Source organism: Pteronotus mesoamericanus, unplaced genomic scaffold, assembly GCF_021234165.1.
Source record: "Pteronotus mesoamericanus isolate MK-2021 breed Mesoamerican mustached bat unplaced genomic scaffold, CSHL_Meso_final scaffold_174, whole genome shotgun sequence".
NCBI classification, from domain to species: Eukaryota; Metazoa; Chordata; class Mammalia; order Chiroptera; family Mormoopidae; genus Pteronotus; species Pteronotus mesoamericanus.
Genome location: NW_026555309.1, coordinates 22392120 through 22413609, shown reverse-complemented (window position 1 = coordinate 22413609; position 21490 = coordinate 22392120). Strand labels below are relative to the sequence as shown.

The 21490-nt window shown below is 45.5% G+C and overlaps 1 protein-coding gene across 1 annotated transcript in view; it reads left to right on the top strand.

The window, feature by feature from the left end:
• Positions 1 to 4368, top strand: part of DPYS (dihydropyrimidinase) — a 68466-nt gene extending 64098 nt beyond the window's left edge. Inside the window, exon 9 of the mRNA XM_054590378.1 lies at positions 4177 to 4368. Coding sequence (XP_054446353.1) covers positions 4177 to 4239 — 63 coding nt within the window. The 3' untranslated portion in view covers positions 4240 to 4368. The remainder of the gene's footprint in view (positions 1 to 4176) is intronic.
• Positions 4369 to 21490: the final 17122 nt, after the last annotated feature.

Genomic DNA, 21490 nt, shown 5'->3' with positions numbered 1-21490 from the left:
GTCAGGGTGCTCTGAGAAGCAGAGGTGCACATGAATAAAGGTGTGACGTTTTTATTCAGGATTTCTCCCCTGGAGGCTCCCCACCTGCACGTAAGGTTCAGTTACCCTCAGACTGAGAGTTACCAAAGGGACCAGCCCTGAAATGACGGAGCTTTGTCACGTTGTCCTTTAGAAGTAGCTCACAGAGTACTTTTTTATCCTCACCCGAGGATACATTATTGATTTTAAAGAGAGAGGAAGAGAGAAAGAGAGAGAAACACTGATTGGTTGTCTCCCATATGAACCCCAACTTAGGATCAAACCTGCAGCCTAGATATGTGCCCTGACTGGGAATCAAAGCCACACCATTTTTGTGTACAGAACGACGCTCCAATCAACAGAGCTCCCAGGTCAGGGCCTCACAGGGTGTTTTGAAGATTAAATAAAAACATTTGATGCGTCGTAAAGCATTAGCAAAAATGTGCATTTTCACTGTATAGATCGCCTCTATTGGACCCAGGGGTTACTCACGTCTAGCTCTTCGCCGTCCCTGCAGAGGTCCGTCCGGTGTGCTGGGTGCCTCTAGGCTCACCAGGCAGGCTTGGGTTCATTCTCAGGGAGCCACTGTCCTTTGGGCTGTTTAGTGTTGGCCAGTGTCTGCCGTTTGATATTTGGCAGTTCTATTGTCTTTACTGATATTTTAGCATCTTGGCCTCTGTGGGCAGCACGGCATCAGAGCCTTGTTCACTGCAGACCCTCTGGTGCTTCGCCCTGGTCTTTCTGTGTGTTTCATGCTGCACAAATGTCCTCCAAGCATTAGATAAACATGGAGCTGGGAGACTGGGGGTGGCGTCCCCGTGACCACTGCGGTCAGCTGGGACACCAGGGAAAGAAGCCCACTTTATTTTGGCCCCAACCACTAGGATAACCAACTGGTACTAAACACTGGTCCCACCAGATGCGGGCACGCGTGTCAAGGCCTGGCATCTCACACTTCAGATGGAGATTTGTCAACGTCACTAGAGAGAACTGGCAAGACCACTTCAGAGCGGTCGGTTAAGCCTACTTAGAAAACAAACGTGCACCTGAACTTCAGAATAATGCAGTGACGGGGAAGATTCTGCAGCACCAGTGCCACCGCCTCTCCATTTTGTCACAGTGAACACCTATGGAGGATCTAAAACATGCACAGCGTGTGACGTCGGGGGAATGGCAGCGTGGAGGTGAACAAGGCACAAGCCTAGCATTGAAGAGCTTATGCAACCCACCTCTAAGGATAGGGAAATGTTAGAAGGTTAAAAATACCGGGCAGCTTGAGACCAGAACTTAAATGGTCTTTGATTCCTGTCAGCTTTTCTATCAAAGGGGAAGATTGTGACATGTGGAACAGCAAGACTCCTCAAAGAGGGTTGGTTTGTTTTTGAGGTGGCGGTGCCAGCAGCAGTGAATGTCCCCTGGCCGTTCTGGCAGGAAACCAGGCCCTGCCCTCCTAGAGCCTCAGGCTGATTAGGAGGAAATTGTGTGCAGATGAGACCTGGCCAGGCGGGTCAGAGACATTGGCTGGTCGCATGACCAGAGCCACCAGCCAGCCTAAGAGGTGCCCAGCGGTTTTGCTAGTTCAGAGACTGGGCGGTCAGAAGGAGGCCCGGGTGGCTGAGGCCTGCCCAGAGCGGGCAGCCAGCCCAAGGGAGAGGGAGGCCTGGAGAACAGCTAAATGGGGAAGTACAACTAAGAAGTGCGGGGAAACCGAGTCAGCGCCAGCCAGGACAACCCACCCAACGGGGAGAGAAAGCTCAGAGGGGGATCGCCTCCCTGCCGACAGGTTGGTAGGAATCGACCAACTGTTTACTGCGTACTTGTTTTGGAGAAACAGAGCAGCACACTGGCCCTGAGCCTCCTGCGGAGACGGACACGGAGGCAGATGGTTGCAGGAACTGCGCTGAGCGGGATGGTGGCTCTGGCGGGGGGGTAGGGGGGGTGTGCTAAAGCTCCCAGGGCCGACAGCCGCCTGGGCTGAGTTACAGAAGATAAATCGGAGAGACGCAGGCGAAAGGAAGGGTGGGCAGAAAGACCCAGGGAGGACGCCGATCTGCCTGGTTAGAGTCAGTACCACCCTGGGCCTGCAGCGGGGTTCAGGGAAGGAGCTTGCGTGGGACTGGCCAGCTTCTGGAGCAAGCTCACCCTTGAATGAGGAGGATGGGGCCCCGGACTTGATGGTCCTGCCTAAATCATTGGTGTCAGCCGTCTGTTCCTAAAGACACCCAGAGCAAGACAAAAAAGTGGCAGCTGAGAACCACACAGTAAAGTTTCAAAGGACCCTTGGGCCAAAGGGAGAGGAAGTGGGAGCTGAGGAGGGACACGTAGCAGGAAGGCAGGTGACACAGAGTCCTGCCCACTTACATTGCTCCCTCCAGGGAGAAAGTGGCTGCAGAAACCGCTGTCGATTGAACTGAAATATGCCATGGGATTTTGCTGAGTACAAATAACAAAAAGAAAAGAGAGAAAGGCAAGACCCTGAGATTGTGAGCAAGATGAGGGGTTGAGGGAAGGTGAAACTAAATCCTGGTTTGTTTGGTCAGTCCTGGATCACTCCTGTTAATTACATTCGGTATCCTTTATACTCTTCCAAGTGTTCCAATTTAGATGATAAATTACATAGTCCCCCTAGGTTTAATGACACATCATCCAGTCTGGCTTGAAAAGTAAACCAGGAGAGGAAAAAACACAGGGACTGAAGACCTAAAAGGGAGGATGTGGTCAAAGAGACGGGTAGTAAATGAACCGAAAGTTTCGGGGGTGGACCGGCTCCGGGTACCACAACGCCCAGGGGCCGGGGAAGAGGAATGGAAGGCTGGCCCTTCATTTCCCCTTGTCAATACTCTTCAAGGTGATGGCAGGATCTAGGGTGAAGAAAGGACTGAGTCGATAGTGAGCCAAAACGGAAGACCCGCAAAGCATCCGACCAGACACAGGAAGGGGCGGCGGCTCACCTGCTGGCTGGAAGGCAGGGGATCTCCCCTCAGTTGAGTGCTCGCGGGTCTTTTTCTTTGCTTTGTCCTCTGTGCCTGCAGCTGTATATGCTCCATAAATATCTTTTGAATGAGTGAAGGAAGTGCTTTGTACCTGAGAAATCTCATGCATCTGCGAGAGCAGTTTTTGTCCCTCCATTTCAGAGATGGGTGAACAGGCTCAGAGGGGTGTTTTAGCTCATCAGTTTCCTATACCTAGTAAATGGCAAGGCTAGAATTCAAACTTAGGTCTGTCTTGGTCCAAAGCTCACATGTTGATCACTACCATATATTAGTTTGGGTGGTCAAAATAAGACCTATGGTAAGTTGTTACAATTTGTCTGTGTGTGTATGTGTTACACACACGTACATATGTGCATTTCCTCATAAAGAAACTATTATGTGGTAGGCATTATTCTAACTGCCTTATTTACATTTAATTCTCTCAACATTTATTCTTCACAACCACCCTATGAAGCAGGTGCTGTTATTATCCCCCGTTGACAGTTAGGAGAACTGAAACCCAGCATTGAGTAATGTGCCCAGGCAATCTGGTTCCAGAGCCCACACCCTTGACCACAGTGATTTGCTACTTTTTGACTTGTCAATGAATTTGTGTGCATGTTTACAGTTTGGTTTAGTTGCTGCTCACGAATCCCTTTGTTTGTAAAGTCCAGATTTCAACTCTCCTCATGCAGTAAGTTAATTCTAGCTGAGACCCGCCCAGGGTTCTGCGGCTCCGCTGGTCAATGAAGATGTGAGCTTCTGTGGCAGGCCTGTTATGCACAAGAACAATCAAGAAAATGAGGGGAAAACCCCCACAAAAATTGCTAGAATCTGAACCAGAATGACATGAATCTTTGCAGAGGTCTGACAAAGCACTTCAGGAATACAGATGTCTAGAATGTTCAAAAGGAAAAGATTTTAATAGGACTTAGGGAGAATGAGGATAAGGCACAGGCCCCCGTAAAAGCTGCAATGGAAGATGATCATTAGAAAGTGTTCCCTGGCAACACAGGTCCCTGAGGTTGCCGGGAACTTCTGTAAAAAAGGCAGGGGTTGGGAGGCACATTGTAAGTTCACGAGATTCTCTTTTGCTCTAACAATTTATTAAGGGAGCTGCACTTAGCTTTGAATTCAGTGAGTCAATAAACAAATGACAAGAGAAACATGAAATGTTCTTTTTCAGACTTGCACACCTACCCCTGTGAAGCGTGAACCGTATAAGGGAGAAGTTGTCATACTGCAATAGAGGGGAAACAAAAGGCTCCACAGCTGGGACCAGGAAACAGACCTACCCCTGGCCTGGGTGCTGTTGGTAAGAGACGGTGGACTGGATGGAGAAAGTATTCCTGCGTGACAATATATAAAGTTAGCATCTCTCTTCATAATCATTTGAAGAGTCCATGGTGAAGGTTAAAGGCTTCAAAGTGATATACGACTCAAGGACAATTTTGCCAAGGGAAGACTGATAAAATACTTCTTGATGCATAACACTTAGATGAGTCTCCAGATTGAAGGAGGCCTTGGGCTAGAGATTTATTCTCTGAGATGTTAGGAAACAGTCAACAGAGCTGTGGAGAATCAAATGCAAGCAAGAAACAGTAGACTGGTAACACAGTAGACCTGTTACTGAGGAAAATTGCACTATTTAAAACAGGGAGTACAATCTCATGGTCAAAATTTATCAATTAATTAAGACTTTATCTGGAAAAGTCAATCTTTGTATTATAAAGGCAGTTATATTCTAGAACTTAGAGTGAATGAAAACAATGAGTCATGTGCCTTTTGGGGATATAATTTTTTTTAGGAAAATTGTTTGATGGTGTTTGATGTACTTTATTTCACACTTAAGTTTTGGAATAACATTATAGATACGGCCATTTTTGAATAAATATTTTTGGGCTTCATCAGGTTTCTCTTAGTGTTTTGACACTCAGAACTTCCTTTTTTGATGTACCTATTACCATCATCCTAGCGAAGTTTCTTCTTTTGTTTTTAGTTGTTTTCTGGTCCTACTACACCAGATACCTATTTGACAGTGGCTTTGCTGTGATTTAAGCGTCTCTGTAACATGATTTCCACTGACTTCATGAAACCTACATGTTTTCTGTTTTACAATCTCACCAGACTCTAAATTTCTAAAACCTGTGACACATTTTTAGATGTTTCAGAACAGCACAATCTGCAAAGCTCTTACACAAAAAGCTAACATGATGGATAAGTGTTTGGGTTAATTAGGAACACTGTTTGTCAGAGGACCGGTGCTAACATACCCACGTTTTTACATGATTTTGCATGATGATGATCTGTGTTTTCCTCTGTAAACTCCATGACTTGAACAACGTGGCTTTGTGCACCATTATTGAAGGTTATGAGTCTTTATCACCGCTACAGAGCCAAACATTTCAGCTTTTTTGTCATTTCCTGATTATTGAAATTATTCTTGTAATCCAGGAAGATTGTGCGAAAAATGTAAAGCAAGATTAGTAAGAGGAAGAAATTCGACTGAATGCTGTAACATGCTTTTCACAGCATTTACAGGAGCAGGGTAAGTGTTTACTTTGATGATAACATTTCTTGAGAGTTAGGCTTGAGCCTTGCATCTGTTTGTGAAAGGGACTATTACACCGAGTTCCCTTCATTCTGTTCAAAAACAGAGTCAGAAGAAAGGATGCCGCTGTTGCCGTTGCATTGTCTGCCATGGAGAGGCCAGCCATATTTCAACTCCCCAAGATCCTTTTGAAAGAATAATCACTCTGAGCCTCTTTGGTTTCCTTTCAGAAGCAATCTCTGTCCTTCTCGCTTTGCTGCTGTGTAAGATTGAAGATATAAATGAGTGTTATTGTGATGGAAAGTCAGTGTGAAAATTCATTGATGATACTTCAAAATGTTATCTTTGCTTGTACTAGATTCTTTACTTTGAATTTTTAAAAATCACTTTTTTGCTTACAGGTTTTCTAAAATGGTGATATTTGTTTACAATTAGCAAACTGTGATTTTACATTCTATTGTAATTAATAAAACCTTTAGATCTTCATTGTAATTAATAAACATTTAGACATTCATTTTATATCCCGTTATCTCAGTTTTTTAACTAGTAGAATTGGGATGCTGGGAGGTTGGTTTTGATTCAAAAGCATAATTTCCTGCATGACATTTGCTCCAGCAACTCGTGGATATCAGGTCCCTCAGCAAATACCATGTAACCAAATTGGATGCTCAACCCTAGGGCAACTCCAAGGTAAATCACCCAATCACGCTGATGAACGCGGGATCTAAGAGAATTCAGTGGAACCAGAATGGCTGAAAGATGCCCCCTCCCCCGTGCTTCCTGGTCTGGACCAGGATCCTTCTGGGTATGCACAGAAGCTGAGCTTCCATTTCTTCTCCCTGGTAAACAGGTCAAGAAGGAGTTTATAAATTGTGGATCGGGTAAAACTCAGGGCAGTTGTGCTTTCATTGCAGGTATATCGGCCCCTGACTTCTCATTTAGATCAGGGTGTATTTGATAAAATGTAGTAGGAATCCATTCACTCAGTTGTAATTTGTATTGAACACACAGGAAAAAGGACAGCGAACTACACCTAATGAAGAACCACGGGTCTCTTTTTCCTCAAGTAAGAAATACCTTAAAATATTTTATTACCTTTCTCTTCTTCTTTGGTTGACAACAGAAACTCCACAATTAGATGACAGAATCCTTGAGGAAAAAACAGTAATTAAATTGCTTTCTAATTTAGAAGTCAATTCTCACCCATTCGTACTATTCAGCTGAACTATCATGCCCTCTCAGAGGCTTTCCCAGGTCCAAAAGGTTGGAGGTCGATCACACTTCTGTGTTTCTCCATAGCAGGGCCCAGCACACACCCAATCATAGAACCGTGTCTCATTGCATATTATTTACCTGCTTTCCTCTCTGCCTCCTCCCGGAAACTGGAAGCTCTGGCAGGGCAGGGCCTGTCCAGCTCACTTCTATCCCCCCAGCGTGTAACTGAGCACCTGGCAATTGATGGGCATTCAATGGACATTTCATTTTAAATAAAGGAGGGGTGAAGAAGTTCCTGCTAAATTCCTAAATGGATACAGATGGAGTTAGTGAGCATTCTCAACAAAAACAGAAACAAATTTTGTGGAGCATTTGGGTGTAAGAGAGCTTTCAATGAAGAATACAGATTCATTATCAATTGATAGATCGATTTAGTAGGATGAAATGCTATAGGATTCTGCAACAACAAAGTCATTCTAAATAGTAAGAGGACCCCTTTATTGCTTTTATTAGTTCTGTCGCAAGTATTTTGCAGAAACATAGTTCTAAATAATAACATAAGGTAATAGGAAAACAATTACTATTTTATAGCATGTTTTTCAGGATTGCCTCTGGTATACAGATTAAAGGACAGGTGGACTGAGTAGCATTCCTTCTCTGAATTCACCTACATTGCCTCCTCCCTCTGATGGGCTGTGAGATGCATTGGGAAGGAAAAAAAAAGTGTAAAAAGTATGGGCTCTAAATTTCTATTTACTAGTTGTGAGGTCTTGAGTAATTTTTAAAATTAAAATATATTGTGAATTTATTAAAACATATAAAAAGTAAAAATTTAACATAATCATACTTATGCAGCTATTATCCCATTTAAGAAATAAATCTTTACCAATACAGTTGAAGTGCCCTGTGTTCCTCTCCCTTTCCTTCCCTCTTCCTCCCTCAAGGGACCAGTGTCCTGAAACTGGGGTTTTAGCCCCATGTACATCTCTTGTACCTTTGCTACACAGGCACATATCTGTGAGCATTGTGCTATCTGTGGTTAAATCATATAAAAATGTTATAGAGTATGTATTGTTTTTTAATTTGTTTTTTTTTTAGTATGTATTGTTTTGACTTATGCTTTTTTTGTAGTCAATGTGTTTGGGAGCTATTTGTTTTGATAGGTCTAACTGTCATTATCCATTTTATTGCTATATGATATTTCATCATGTAACCATATACAATCAATTTACCCACTTTCCTGTTGATAGGCACGTAGGTCGTTCCTATCACCTTGTTGTCACGAGCAACACTGCTGTCAGCATTTGTGCGCAGCGCAGGACTCCTGTGTGCACCATGCGAGCTTCTCCAGGCACACGCCCTCAGCAGACAGGAGTGGGGCTGGTGGGTCCTCAGGTGTGCGCCGTCTCCTCTCACTTTGCTACTGACAAATTGTTCTCCTAAGTAGAAAGCTATGCCCTTGGTAACAGAGTGGAAGCGTTTCCATTGGTCCACATTCTCCCCAACATTGGGGATTGCCTCAGACTTGTGGAGAGAGAGATTTTCTCTCTGTTAAACCTCAGCAGAAAGGGGCTCAGGCAGGTCTCTCATTCAAGTAGGGAAAATGAGGAAGAGAGAATGGGGAAGAGATCAAGGCCACACCAGACAGTGACAGGAAGGGCCGACTGGAACACCAACCAGCCCCTGGGCTTGTGGGCCACAGCTCTGTTCTGCAACTTGAGCTACAGAGCAGGAGACAATGCACTCAGTCCTCTCACTGCAGGAAGCTTTGGTGTCTCTGGTGATGTGTGCCAGGCATCGAGCTAGGTCTCAGGATTATGCCAATGGAGAGCCAGCTCAACATCTCTAGGACTGGACAGATGAGGAAATTAGGGATCCCAGTGCTTTGTGGTAAGGATGGTGGCAGAGAAAAGGTGCTTTGGAACAGAGAGAGAGAGGGTGCCTATCAAAGGTCCCCCTGTATCTCTAACCTGTCCTCCATCTTCTGCACCCACCTCTCTTCCTCTGCGCTCCCTTCTGAAGTTCTCTCCAGCTCCTGCAACTCCTGCGTCACATTGCAGTTGTAGTCAGCCCCACAGCCAGGAAGACGACGTCCATTTGTCACAGTGATTACTTTGCACATGCTGGGGTTGTCTTCTCTATAGCGCCTCCTCATTGCCAAGACCCAGATCATTTGCTTTCTTTTTATCCCTCATTGCAACCTTGATGGGTAAATAAATGTATCACCATAAGAGTCTAACACGGTACTTGGCACATAGTAGAAGTCAGAAAAAGTTTGTTGACTAAACACGTGTCAATGATGAGTCATAAAGAAAAAATTGGTATAATTAACCTCTTGAGAATAGAATCAGCCCTTCCCTTTTGAGATTGGGCATCCTTTTTTACTTTTGTTGTGCTTTTGGCATAAAAAGATGGTATGGAGGGGGGTCACATGGCAATAAATAAATGGTAAGAAATATAGTTCTCCTGGCCTCATGTTTATCCCAAGCTCCAAAGCAATCCTTGACTTTGACAACTTGCCCTCCGAGTTTCTAAGGCACACAGTACATAGTTCTGACTAATTTTCAGTCATGCACATTCTGGGAAAGTTTGGAGTTCTAATATCCCATAAAACTGTCCCCGTTACAGCCCTTGACAAATCCTCTGAAAGGGTTGAGTTTGAACAAATAAAGCCACCGTTAAAACACTCCTGTTAGGGCCCCACCACGTGCCAGTCTCCCTAACTGGGCTGTGAATCCCTCTGCACGGAGGCCGTGTCTTCTCCATCTCCGCGTCTCCAGTGCCCGGCATGAGGCCAGGCCAAGAACAGGCACAGCGGGGAGGACAGTTTGGCAGGTTCTCAGTGAGTTAACAGAATTATCAAGTGACCCACCAATTTCATTCCTACGTATATACCCCAACTAACAGACAATAGATGTTCAAACAAAAATGTGTACACAAATTGTTTTTTTCATTGAATTTGTTGGGGTGACATTGGTTTATAATAGCAAAAATGTGGAAACAACCCAAATGTCCATCAGCTATTAAATGCATAAACCACATGTACTGTATCTATACAATGGAACATTATTCGATTGTAAAAAATATTGAAGTGACACATGAAAAATCATGATACATGCTACAGCATAGATGGACCTTGAAAAACATGCTAAGTAAAGGAAGCCAGACACAAAAACTACACATTGGGTGATTTCCTTTATAGGAAATAGGCAGAAGAGCTGAATCCGTAGAGATGACAGGCCGATCAGCGGCTGCGAGGGCGAGGCGGGGGAGGCTTGGGGAGTGACCGTTCGGTGGGTAAGGGGCTTCTTTGGGGCGCCGTGCCCCGCGGAGTGGAGGTCCCTGAGCGGGAGCGACAGGGGATTGAGAAAGGACAACACAACACAAAGACACAGCACACGACAGTTTAGAGAAAAGCGGGGCCAGGTGGGACATCGTCCTCTGATGGAGAGACAATGACAGTGACCACAGTCTCCGCGTTTATTTTATAGGGGTTGGTTAGATAAAGCTCAAGGGAGTTTTGCAGACTTAGGGGAACGCTGTGGGCAGGGATTGTTCCGTTCCCAGGCCATCTGCATGATACAACTTTCTTCTGCAAAGGTTGCAGTCCTCATCAGCGGAAGCTGCGGGCATCTCCTCCCTTCTCAACGACACCGCCCCCCGCCCCCCGCCCCCCAGGCTCGGGCTGCCGGCAGCTGCCAGCTTGCTCTGCCTTGCAGATAAAAGCGGTCGAACGTGGCCTTGCCAAGCACTTAACCTGGCTTTTCACGTCAGCCTTCACCGCCCTCCACATTAGGGGGTGATAAGGATGTTCAGAAATTAGTGTGTTGACAACTGCACACTTTGAATGTATGAAAATCTCCTTTAAAATGGTTACACCGGTAAATTTTATGTTGTCTTGGTTTTACCACAATACAAAACTTTTTTTAAAAAAAAGAAGAGGCACACATAACCATTTTCAAATAAGCTGGCTAATGTAAGGGAGGGGTTTGGGAGGCCAGGTCGTTGGAAAATTTGAAGGCAAGGAGAGGGGAGTTGAAAAGCAAATGTCCCCAAATGACAGTAACACACTTTAAGAGTCTCCACCGCAGCACCTCTCAGCTCTTTTCTGGGAGTTTAAAAGCCAAGCCCTTCAGAGACGGACTGTGAAACGGTCAGAGATGATGACTTAGCAATAGCCACGGGGAAAACCGCCCTTAGAACCAGAGCTGGTTATGGAAACAGTTTTGCTATTCTGAGTTGTTACAGTAGCACTTTTCCCGGGTCAAATTCATTTGTCAATTTAACAGAAACCTCTGGATCACCGCCAGCACCGCTGTCGACCCAAACACTGCCCCACCCACCCCACGCCCCGGCCACGCCCCATCGTCACTTGTACACTCCGCTCCCCCACCCACACCCACCCCCACCCCCCGCCACCCACGCACACTGAAACCCTGGAGGATGGGAGCCTTGCGGAGGTGACTTGGCTCATGGTCATGGGATATGACTAGAGTTAGATTTGCATTGAATAGGCTCCTAAAACCTGTCCAAGGGCCTGTGTTCTCCTCTGTCCTTTGTCCCCTTCTAGCTGTGTGACCTTGGGCCATTCACTCAACCTCTTTTAGCTTCATGTCTTCAACTGGCAGCGGTAACGTTCACCCAGTAGGCGCAGGGTTATCATGAGGCGCACGTGAGATAAAGTCAGAGAATTTGGCAGATACAGGTAAGAGGTAGCACATTTTCACACTGGGTTACAGGCACAGGTGTTAGATTCTCCAGCCAGGAGGCCGTGGACTAGAGACTTAACCACTCTGAGCCTCAGGCTCCTCCTCGGTCAACGGGGACGGCAGCGCTGTGGTCGGAAGTTCGTTGTTTAGTTCAGAGGCGCCGGTGCACACAAAGCAGCCAGTGCAGAGCTTGGTGGGAGTGAGCAATAGGCAAATGACAAGTTTTGTAGGCAGCACCATTTCCCTGAGTCACCGCGGGCCCCTGGAAAGAACGCCAGTCAGCGCAGCCGCCCACGCACACCGTGTTTGTCCCTGTCCTGTTCTGTTCAGCAAGATTCCAGCTACGCCTGTCACCAACTCGGGCACGGTGGCTGCGGGCCCCGCAGAGCCGTGCTGCCCTGGCGGCTCAATGCCTGAGCGGTGGGCGGTGGGCCAGGGGTCAGGTCCCAGGCGACCTCAGGCCTGGGGCTTTGAGGGCGGCCCGGCTCGCTGCAGTCGCAGAGTTCTGCGCTCTCCACTCCCACCTCCCCAGGGTCTGTGCTCTGTTCTTAGGGGGTTTACAATGCCCTGAGTTTCTTTACATTCTACGGCCAACTCACCGTAAATAATTCTCTAGTCTTGGGAATTCTAGTAATAAGACTTCCTGCTTTCTCCACTCTAAACAGGCCACAGTTCTGCCAATCAATATTCACTGGCTCTGCCCTAGTCTGCTGAGAGAGAGAGGTTTGCAGCCCATTAAGATGTAGACTCGGCTCTTTCAGGGAGAGGAGTCCACAAGTACTAGGCTCCTTGGGACTGTTCCCATGGATACTATGCAGGACATGTGGGCATTTCAGAAGTTCCTGAATAAAAGATTTTCTGGTTGTGGTTTTTTGTTTGTTTGCTTTTACTTTCTTTCATTTCATTTCATTTCTTTTTCTTTTTTTGGCAGGTAATGAAGGAAAAATGGAGCCTCCTAAATCTTAATTGTAGGATCCTAGGCTCTACCACTATGCCTTTTGATCGAATGGGAAATGGCGGAATGAAAGCAGTCGTCGCTGTTTCTGTTTATTGATTCTTTGGCTTTCCACTAAAAAAGAAGCGTCTTAGAATAAGAGTGAGGCGTGGTGCGGGCAAAGACTCAAAGCCCCAAAGGCAGCGCCGCACGCGCCACAGGACCCCTGGACTGGGCAGGGAGCCCAGAGCTTGGCAGGAAATGAGGGCTCTCATCACTTCTCAGCGTGTGGCCTGGGGAAAGGCACATAACCTCTCTGAACCTCAATTTCTTGATCTCTGTTTTTACTGCATGGTCCAAAGAACCAAATGAAGTTTATGAACATTAAAACTATATGCTTGTGATGGGTAGAATATGACTGTATTCATGTCATGCCCCAAAACTTGGTTGTTCTGGAAAATTAGTTTGTACTTAAAAAAAAGATTCAGAATGAAAGAAATTATAAAGGCCATGGGAGATTTAAAAATAGATTGGTGAGATCACAGTCATAACAGAAGGACACTTTTGAGGGGAGGGTGCCAAGAGACGGAGAGGATAACTGGGACCTCGACAGGAAGCTCAGCAGAGGTGACAGAGGAGGAGGAGGAGTTGTCAGGACCCACTGGAGGGAGCTGGCAGCTCTGTTTGCGGATGTGCTGGGGAAAGGGGCTGGGGAACAGTCAGAGATATGAGTGTTTTTCCTGAGTCATTGTGCCATCCATAGGGAAGGTAACCTGCAAAAGCCAGAGTGAGGAACAGTCATGCCAGCCGAAGCTAGGACTGTGCCCAAGAACCCGTGGAGAAGACACGCTGGCCCCGGACGATGGTGAAATGAGTTAGATGCTCCAGGCAAGCTCAGAGAAAGCCCAGCGAGAGGCTGTGGGAGGAGGTCAGAACGAGCACTCAGGCGTCTGGGCGCTGGAGGCTGCTAGCGAGTGGAAGGACCCGCCATGCCACCAACACAGGGCTGCAGCCAAAAAGACTAAGAAGTTTGGAAGGAGCTGGCATCTGAGGCAGGGTGGTAAGGATGCTATTCATCCATCCAGGAAGGGAGGCTGGCAGGTCCCCTAGAATAGGATCAGAGCTGGAGGGCAAAGGGAGGTTGCTTCCCAGGAGTCAGACGCCAGGACTGTGTCTTAGCTAGGTCTTGCTCCTCCAGAGAGCAGTTAGAGACAGCCAGCTCCTTGTGATCTAGAACGATGTCTCTTTCCTCTCTGCAGCCTTTCTGCCCAGCGCAGTGCCCGGTGTTCAGAAGGTGCTCAGCCAGTGTGTCTTGGAATGAACCAACAAGTGATGACAAATGAATGAGGCCAAACTCACAATACCCAACATGCTTTGAATTTTATTCTTTTTGGTGGCTTTTGACAGCCTTCAGCTTTCTTTTCAGTGCCAGATAGCTAATGTAGACAGCATCCTCCTGTCCTTCCTGAGAACTCCTGGCCAATGAGCCTGTCTCAGGTCCTTCCCTCCTCTTTATACTGTGCATGTTCTCAAGATGGCGGGGTTCCATTTAGTGGCTTGTTTCCATGGCAACCTGTTCCTTCATTATATCATACCCAACCTGCTTCTAGTTACCAGACATTCTCATCCTGTACCTTAGTCAGTTCCCAGCCATGTTTACATCCTGTCCTGATACAGAATGTCTTCCATTAAGGGAACATCATCTTAGAAATTAACCTTAAAAATGCATTTAAACACATTATGGCATGGTGTTTTTTTTCAAGTAGAAATATAAAATTTCTCTATGACTTCCTTGCCAAGGAAGAAGTTTCCTTGTCAGCTGTTTGCATCGACACTTTTCAAAACTTTTTTCTTCACGCATATGATAAACCAGCCTTCAGGAGAAGCATTTGGCTCCCAAAATAACTTGGCTCCCAAACTATGACCTAGTATTGTGGACTCTACCCCCTGCTGGCCACTTCCATGGTCAGACTGCCAGCAGTCTCAGCTTCAAGAGTGACGATCTGAGCCATCTCAAGAAAATGTATGCGCCAGAGTCATGATTCACATTCAATTTTTACTGTAATTTTTGTGAGACTAGCCAATTTGTGTTTTTCAAGACTTCCAACATGGTTTTCATCACTTCAGTGAAGAAGAGTCTATTTGACCCAGTCTTCAAATTCATTTCGCTCCACTCCTAGAGTGTGTCTTAACCATGGTTTCTTCCTCAGCTGTAAACTTGTGAGACTTTTAGGAAACACCCAGATGGGACCGACTAAAGCCTGCTGAAGCTCATCTTGTCTTTTCTTTTCAAGGTGGACATGTCAGCTGACAGAACTCTCTGCTGTGCAATTGCCCCCTGTAGCCAAGGGTGAATAGGCTCGCCCTTGGTCCAGAAAATGGTCCTGTTCATCACTTGGGGTTCTTCACACCATCCTTGTCTTCCAATAAAGCACCACGTTGATTCAGGCATTTGTTATCTTTCACTTACAAGGCGTCTTATGGCTCATCTCAGTGTATTGCTGAGATGCTCCTTCTAGATCCTTTCCTCAGTGCTGAGTGAGCCTCTACATAGTGATCAGGTCCTGTGGCTAAAGTATAACTCCCAGTTCCTTAGAACAGCTTTGTCCGACTGGGCATCAAAAACCCAGTTTTGATTTCTCCCGCCCCTCTCATGCCTGCGCTTAGAGCTAACGTGCGCTGGAACACATGTAAAGTTCATCCCATCTGTGCAGCTACACTATGACCAGCTTGTAAAAAATATATTCAAAAGAGTTGAGCCTGCACACTGTGCATGGGGGAATTCATGTGGGAGAAAGTCTTTGCTGGTCATTCACTGTACTAAGTTGAATTGTCTTCCCCACAAAAATATGTTTAAGTCCTAATCCTCAGTACCAGTGAATGCGACCTTATTCAGAAATGGGGTCTTTGCAAATGTAGTTAAGATGAAGCCATACTGGATTGGGTGGGCTTGATCTAACCCTGCTGTTCTCACAGGGAGAGAGGATATTGGCACAGAAGGAGCGAAGCCTGGCATGGGAGTGAAGGCAGGAATTGGAGTGGTGCAGCCATAAGCCGCGAAAGCAAAGGCTGGCCAGCAACTGCCAGAAGGTAGAAAAGGCAAGGGAGGATTCTTCCCTAGAGACTGTGGGAGGAGCATGGCCCTTTCAACACCCAGAACTCAGCCTCTAAAGTCCACAACCGAGGGAGCATAAATTTCTGTTTTAAGGCACTCAGTTTGTAGTAATTTGCTATAGCAGTCCTAGGAAACCAATGAATTCGTCAGCTGGAAAACTAAATAAAGGTGAGAGGTTTGCATCTCTGGAATTTTGTCCTGCCTCCAACGTTCAAGCTCCCAAGAATAAATGGAGATGTTCTCATTTTGTTTCTTGGATGATAACATTTTTTTGTACTTCTGGGTGGGAGAAAAAATAGAGTTCTTCCTCTCCTGACATTGGTAACATTACTATCCATAATGCACTAAGCACTTATTTTTGAGATATTGCTTTAATATTTACAGCTCCTCCTGGAGTACAAGTGCCTGCTCTCCTGGTGGGAGTTTACGAGAGAGTCGCCTGACCATGCCACACACCAGGGGACCCTCCCCTCATGCCCAGCCAGGGAATTAAACATGACCATCTGAGTTAACTCATTAACCTGAAGGGCAGCAGGCAACTGGGGTTAGAGGTGATACATCAAGGGAATTAAATGGCCATTGTAAAATCTCTTCCAAGGAAAAGCTCTGACCAGAGTGCTTAAAAAAATTATTTTTGTTTCGTTTTGTTTTAGAGAAAGGGTTCTAGACCTGGGAGGGGATGGGATGCTGCAGTAGGGATGGGAGCAAGTGCAGTGGTTTGGTAAGATGATGGTGGCAGTCACTACTGGAAAAAAAGGAGAGTTAAAGGGTACTGCCACAATAGAGTGGGTTGTGTTGGCTAGAAGCTGGCTTATAAAAAAAGCTGATTTCCAAGCTGAGAAACTCCGGAAATATTTGGGTCACTGAATGTGTTAGGGACTTGGTTTTTGAGATCAAGAAGGGCAAGAAAGAGGCGAATGAGCATGAGGAGCTATAGAGCTTGGTAGAGGCCTCCAAGTTACTGACCCTAAGTGCCACATTTTGCAGAAGAGGAACTCAGACCCTTAGAGGTGAAGCTATTCAACCACAGTTCCATGACTAACAAAGGGCAGAACCAAAATCAAATCCTGTCCTCTTTCCACATTAGGAATCAAGAACTGGACAAAGTGGGAGGGTTAGGATATAGGTTGTGTAGAACCCCACTCTATAGCTGGTAACACACATGTTTCCCAAAGGAGAATGTTTGGGGCAGAGGTCACACACCATAAGGTCATGGTTTGACCTCTACTCTACTTTTCAAAATTAATATCTGAATTCATCTTTAACATTTAATGATCAGACAAGTTCCCATAAAAATCTAGGTGTCTGGTTGCTCTGGGGAAGGTCAGACAACCTGTGAGAAAGTGAGCAAGAGCCGCCCCCCTGTCAGATGGGGCATGCCCCGGCTGGTGGCGCCATCGACCTGGCCGGATGCACGGCTTGTACAATCTACACGGCCCCCGGAGGCCCTGGAGTTTGCACACCCCTGGGAGGGTGGAAGAAAGGCAGACACCGAGTCTGAGGCTGAGAGTTGGGACTGTAAATGTCAGGGGGTGAAGAAGCCAACCAAGGTGCCTGGAGACAAGCGGGACCAGGGAGCCCTGGTCACAGAAACAAATGTCTTGACCAAATATTCAGCGACAGAGTTTTCATCTGTTTTTAGGTAAAGTAACAAAGATATGGAAAGCAAAAAAAAAAAAAAAAAAAAAAAGGAGGTCAATTCTCCAGTATTGCACAACAGTGATGACTTATGCAAAACATCCTGCTTCCTATTTTTAACTGGATCACAGAAGCTGCGTCACAGGACTTGCTGCTGACTAATCCAGATGAGGCACCTTTTTCTGAATTGCATAAATGTTATCTACACAGGCCGAAGAACATTTGAGAAGGAAAAAATAGCCTGTAAAGACTACCGCATACGGGGCAATTTTATAAATAGTGTTCTGAGAGGGATCGGGGTGTTCTGGGCCACAGCTCTCTAGAAGTTGTCTAGGATTTCATGGTCGAAAGATGCGGATGCTTAAAGAGAAATCATTTATTCATTCAAGCTGAATTAATGATCCCATGATATTTTTGTCCTTTAAAGTTTAGTGAGGACTGGTTTCCAGTGTAGATGACGTGGAGAAGTAAGACAATTTTTCAGCAAAACTATTTCTAGTTGTATAGATGCTCCTGCACCAGGAGTAGACATTCTGTTGGGGAAAAGGAATCAGGACCGAGAACAAAGGATTCTGAACGCTCCATGGGCAAGAACCCCGTCATGACAACGGCGGGACGTGAGTGTCCGCAGAGACCACGGTGGTCAAACATGCAGCCCTCGCCCCTGTTGCTGGGGGAAGGAGAGCTGTTGGCTGCGGTGCCGGTGGCCCTGCTCCAAGCCCCCGGGCCTCGGCGCTGCAGTGCACGGGCACGGGCTGCTGGCTGCCAGACCCTGCCTGCATCTCTTTGCCTGGGGACTTTTCTCAGAATCAGGGAAGCCAGATGTGCCAGGGAATGAACACCACCCAGAAGCAGCAGCAGCCCATCATCAGCAACTGGCAGGAGCTGGCGTGTAAATACACCAGTCCCTCACCCTCGGTTGGGGGGTGGGGGGCGGGCCCTATGTGTGGGTTCCGCAGTGGTTTGCATAGAGTAAGCTGCTGGCTTCGGCAGGTGCACTCTCACTGGAAGTTAATAACGTAGTAACACTGTTTTGTTTTCAATGTGTGTATGTGTGCTATATAGTTTATATATGTATCTATAAAATGTATATGCTTTGTGCATAACATGTATAATAGGTGCATGTAATAAGTAATATAAATATGATATGTATGTATATATGTGTATGTTACTTTCTATTTATGGAAAGTGATACTAGTTTCTTTTTTGTTTGCAATGATGTTAAAAAGTTTCCTTTCAGAATAAACTCATGTAAGTAAAAATGCTGAGTTGACTATAAGAACATTCCAGTAAACGGTAGAGCATGACCTATGCCAATATTACAGAAAACAAACTGTGGAGGCTGTGCAGGAGCGGCTGGAGTTATCCCGCGTCTTCCGGCTTTGCGTTGCAGGTGCCCCAGGCGCCTCGGGAACTGCCCCGCTGGACCGGGCAAGGGCGGCAGCCTGAGGGCACGCGGTCTGTGTCGGGAGGGCAGCAGTGTCCTTGCTGGGTTGGGCACTGGGGATCCAAAGTGTGAACTGGAGGAAGAGGTTTCCTGCCACAAAGAGTAATTGTTAATAAGTCTGAACAATTCAAATGGAGTCCAACATTCAGCTGATCAAGAAATTGAGGCCCAGAGAGTTTAAATGACATCTCCCGGTTCCCACATGGAGGTTGTGACAGGGCCAGGATGTGGTCCTGTTTCCAGAACTCCCGCCCATGCCCTTCCCACTGGGTCACTTTCTGAGGAAGCAGGGCTTGGGCAAGGCCTTGAAGGACGGAAAGGACAGCAAGGACAGGAGGAAGTGAAGGGGGAGAGGAGGGGGGGGGCGTGCTTTACAAATGAGCCCTTCTGGGAGAGGGGACAAGTGAAGGGGAATGCAGGTGACTCTCCCAGGGATCAGGTGGAAACAGGTTTTCAACTAAGGGGAGGGTTCAGGCAGAGAAAAAGTGAGGAATAAGGTGGGGAAATGGGCTGCGGTCAGATTGGAGGGGAGCTCGACTGCCTGCTGGTGGGGAATGTTAATTCGTTGGGATGTGTGGGTCCAGATCTCTGAGCGGGGAAATGACACATTAAAGCCATGTTCTGGGAGGCCGCATAGTAGAGAGTAACTATGTTCAGATATTGCTTCCAGAACACGCTGTGCACAAGTTACTCAGCCTGTCAGTACCTCGATTTCTTCATTTATACAACAGCAATAGCACTAGAAGTACCCTCATGAGATTTTGGTAAAGATTAATGGAAATAATACACCAAAAACAGTGTTGGGTTCCTAGTAAAGGCTCAATAAATACGTAATAGCTATTACGATATTTTCTACGAAGGACTGAATTGTGTCGAGAGAAGGAAGTGCCTCGGTTTGGCTAAGCTAGTTAGTAGCAAAGCCAGAATTAGAAGTCAATTCTTATTTCCAATTCAACACTTCTCTTTCATTGCATCATGTTTGAAACACTGTATTGTTTATTTTCTTGTATGTATTAGCATTTCCATTTGCAAGATATAACATCCTCCTCTCAGTACAGACATCCTTCCACAACGGTTTCTTTCTGGAAAAACAGTTTTGATCTATTTCTTTCACTCCCTAATTAATGTATCACATTTAGAGTGAGCGCATGGCTCACTTTGAAAAGGCAAGACTTTTCAATTTTCAGGTCCTCAGCCACTGACATTGCAGTCTGACTTTAAACAGTATGGAATTACCTATGACATTTAGAATTTAATAAGTATTCTGATTGTTTTTGTGTCTGTAGAAAAAAATAATATTTATTTTGACCAAATGTTATTTTTTCCTTTTATCATCAAATAAATCATACTTATGATCCAAGAGCTTCTGTTGTTCTTTATGATTCATTGATCAACCATGAAAGAACAAACAAATCAAATGCTGAAACGTGGGTGACAGCCTATTGGGGATTCTCTGTAGGAGACTGCAGCCTCCCAGAGAATCACAGACGTCAGGAGAGCACCATCCTCAGAGAACCCGTAGCCCAGCTCCTTCATCTTTACAGACGAGGACATTAAGCTCAGGAAGGTGAAGTGCCTTTTTTTTGCAAAGTCATCCCCCTGGTTGGTGGTAAAGAAGGATTTTGGACCCATTTCTTTTCTGATTTTGAGTGGATCTCTAAAAAGTCTTCCTGTGTCATTAAGCAGGCCAGTCCAGTTTGCCATTTGTTTTCCCACATAAAGTTTTATTGACTCACAGTCATGCTCATTCATTTCTTCATAGCTTCTGGTTGTGTTCTCAGTACAGTGGCCAAGGTGAGTATGTACAATGGAGACCACATGGCTGCAAAGCCTAAAATATTTATTATCTGTCCTTCACAAAAAAGTTTGCCAGTCTCTGTTGTGTAGCAAGACTGGTTGAAACACTGTTTTTTGTTTGTTTGTTTTTACTTTTTTTGTATCAGACCCTAGTGTTAAAAGTTAAAGAAATTGGGGTTGGACAGGAAACAATAAGAGAAGAAAAAGAGCTAACATTTATTTATCTAATTTGGGGAGACTTTGTATATGTCATCTCAGTTAATTCTGAGAGAGATGCTATCATATTGCTATTTTAAGCCCCATTTTATAAGAACTGAGGCTCAGAGAGATAAGAGCTGAATTGCCTAAGCTGATGCCATGAATAATAAGCAGAAGTAAGGTTTGAATCCAGCCTTCCCCACTCCAAAAATTTGTTCTTTGTATTCTATCATGTAATTTCCATACCAAGGTTAACTTTCATTTTTTAAAAATGTGATAGCCCATTCCCTAAATTGAAATAATTTAATGAAAAAATAATATTGGGTACCAACTCATGTTTGATAAATAGTTAACCACTGGTTACACGTGTCTAATTCATGACGCCGTCGTGGGTTGCGTTTTGCTCCGGTGCTCATTTACACGAGTGTGGGAGTTGGGCCGCAGGACGTGAGAACAATCCAGTTTTGATGATCAGCGTTTTGCATTATTGAAGAAACTTGATGGAATAATAGTTCCTTCAGCATCAACTAAAGTGGGAGTCCTGTGTAAATATCCACAAAACTAATTAAGTAGATACTGCATAGACGTGGGCTGCTTCTTTTTTTTTTTTTTTTTTTTTTTTTTACAATAAACCAACAATCTCTCCTCTCCAAGTCTTGCTCTAAAGCAGTGGTTACCAAATCTGCTGAATCATCTCAAGTAACCATGAAGTCCCTCACAATACAGATTTCCAGGACCCTCCCTCACTCTTCAGTCGGTGTAACTGGGTTTAGGTTTGGGAATCTGTAATTTTATTTTATCTTTTAACCTTCAAAAGGCAATTCTGATGATCAGCCAACTTTGGGCAATGAGTGGGTGGACATCTGCGTCTGTATGTCCGCCCTTCCTGCCCCTCT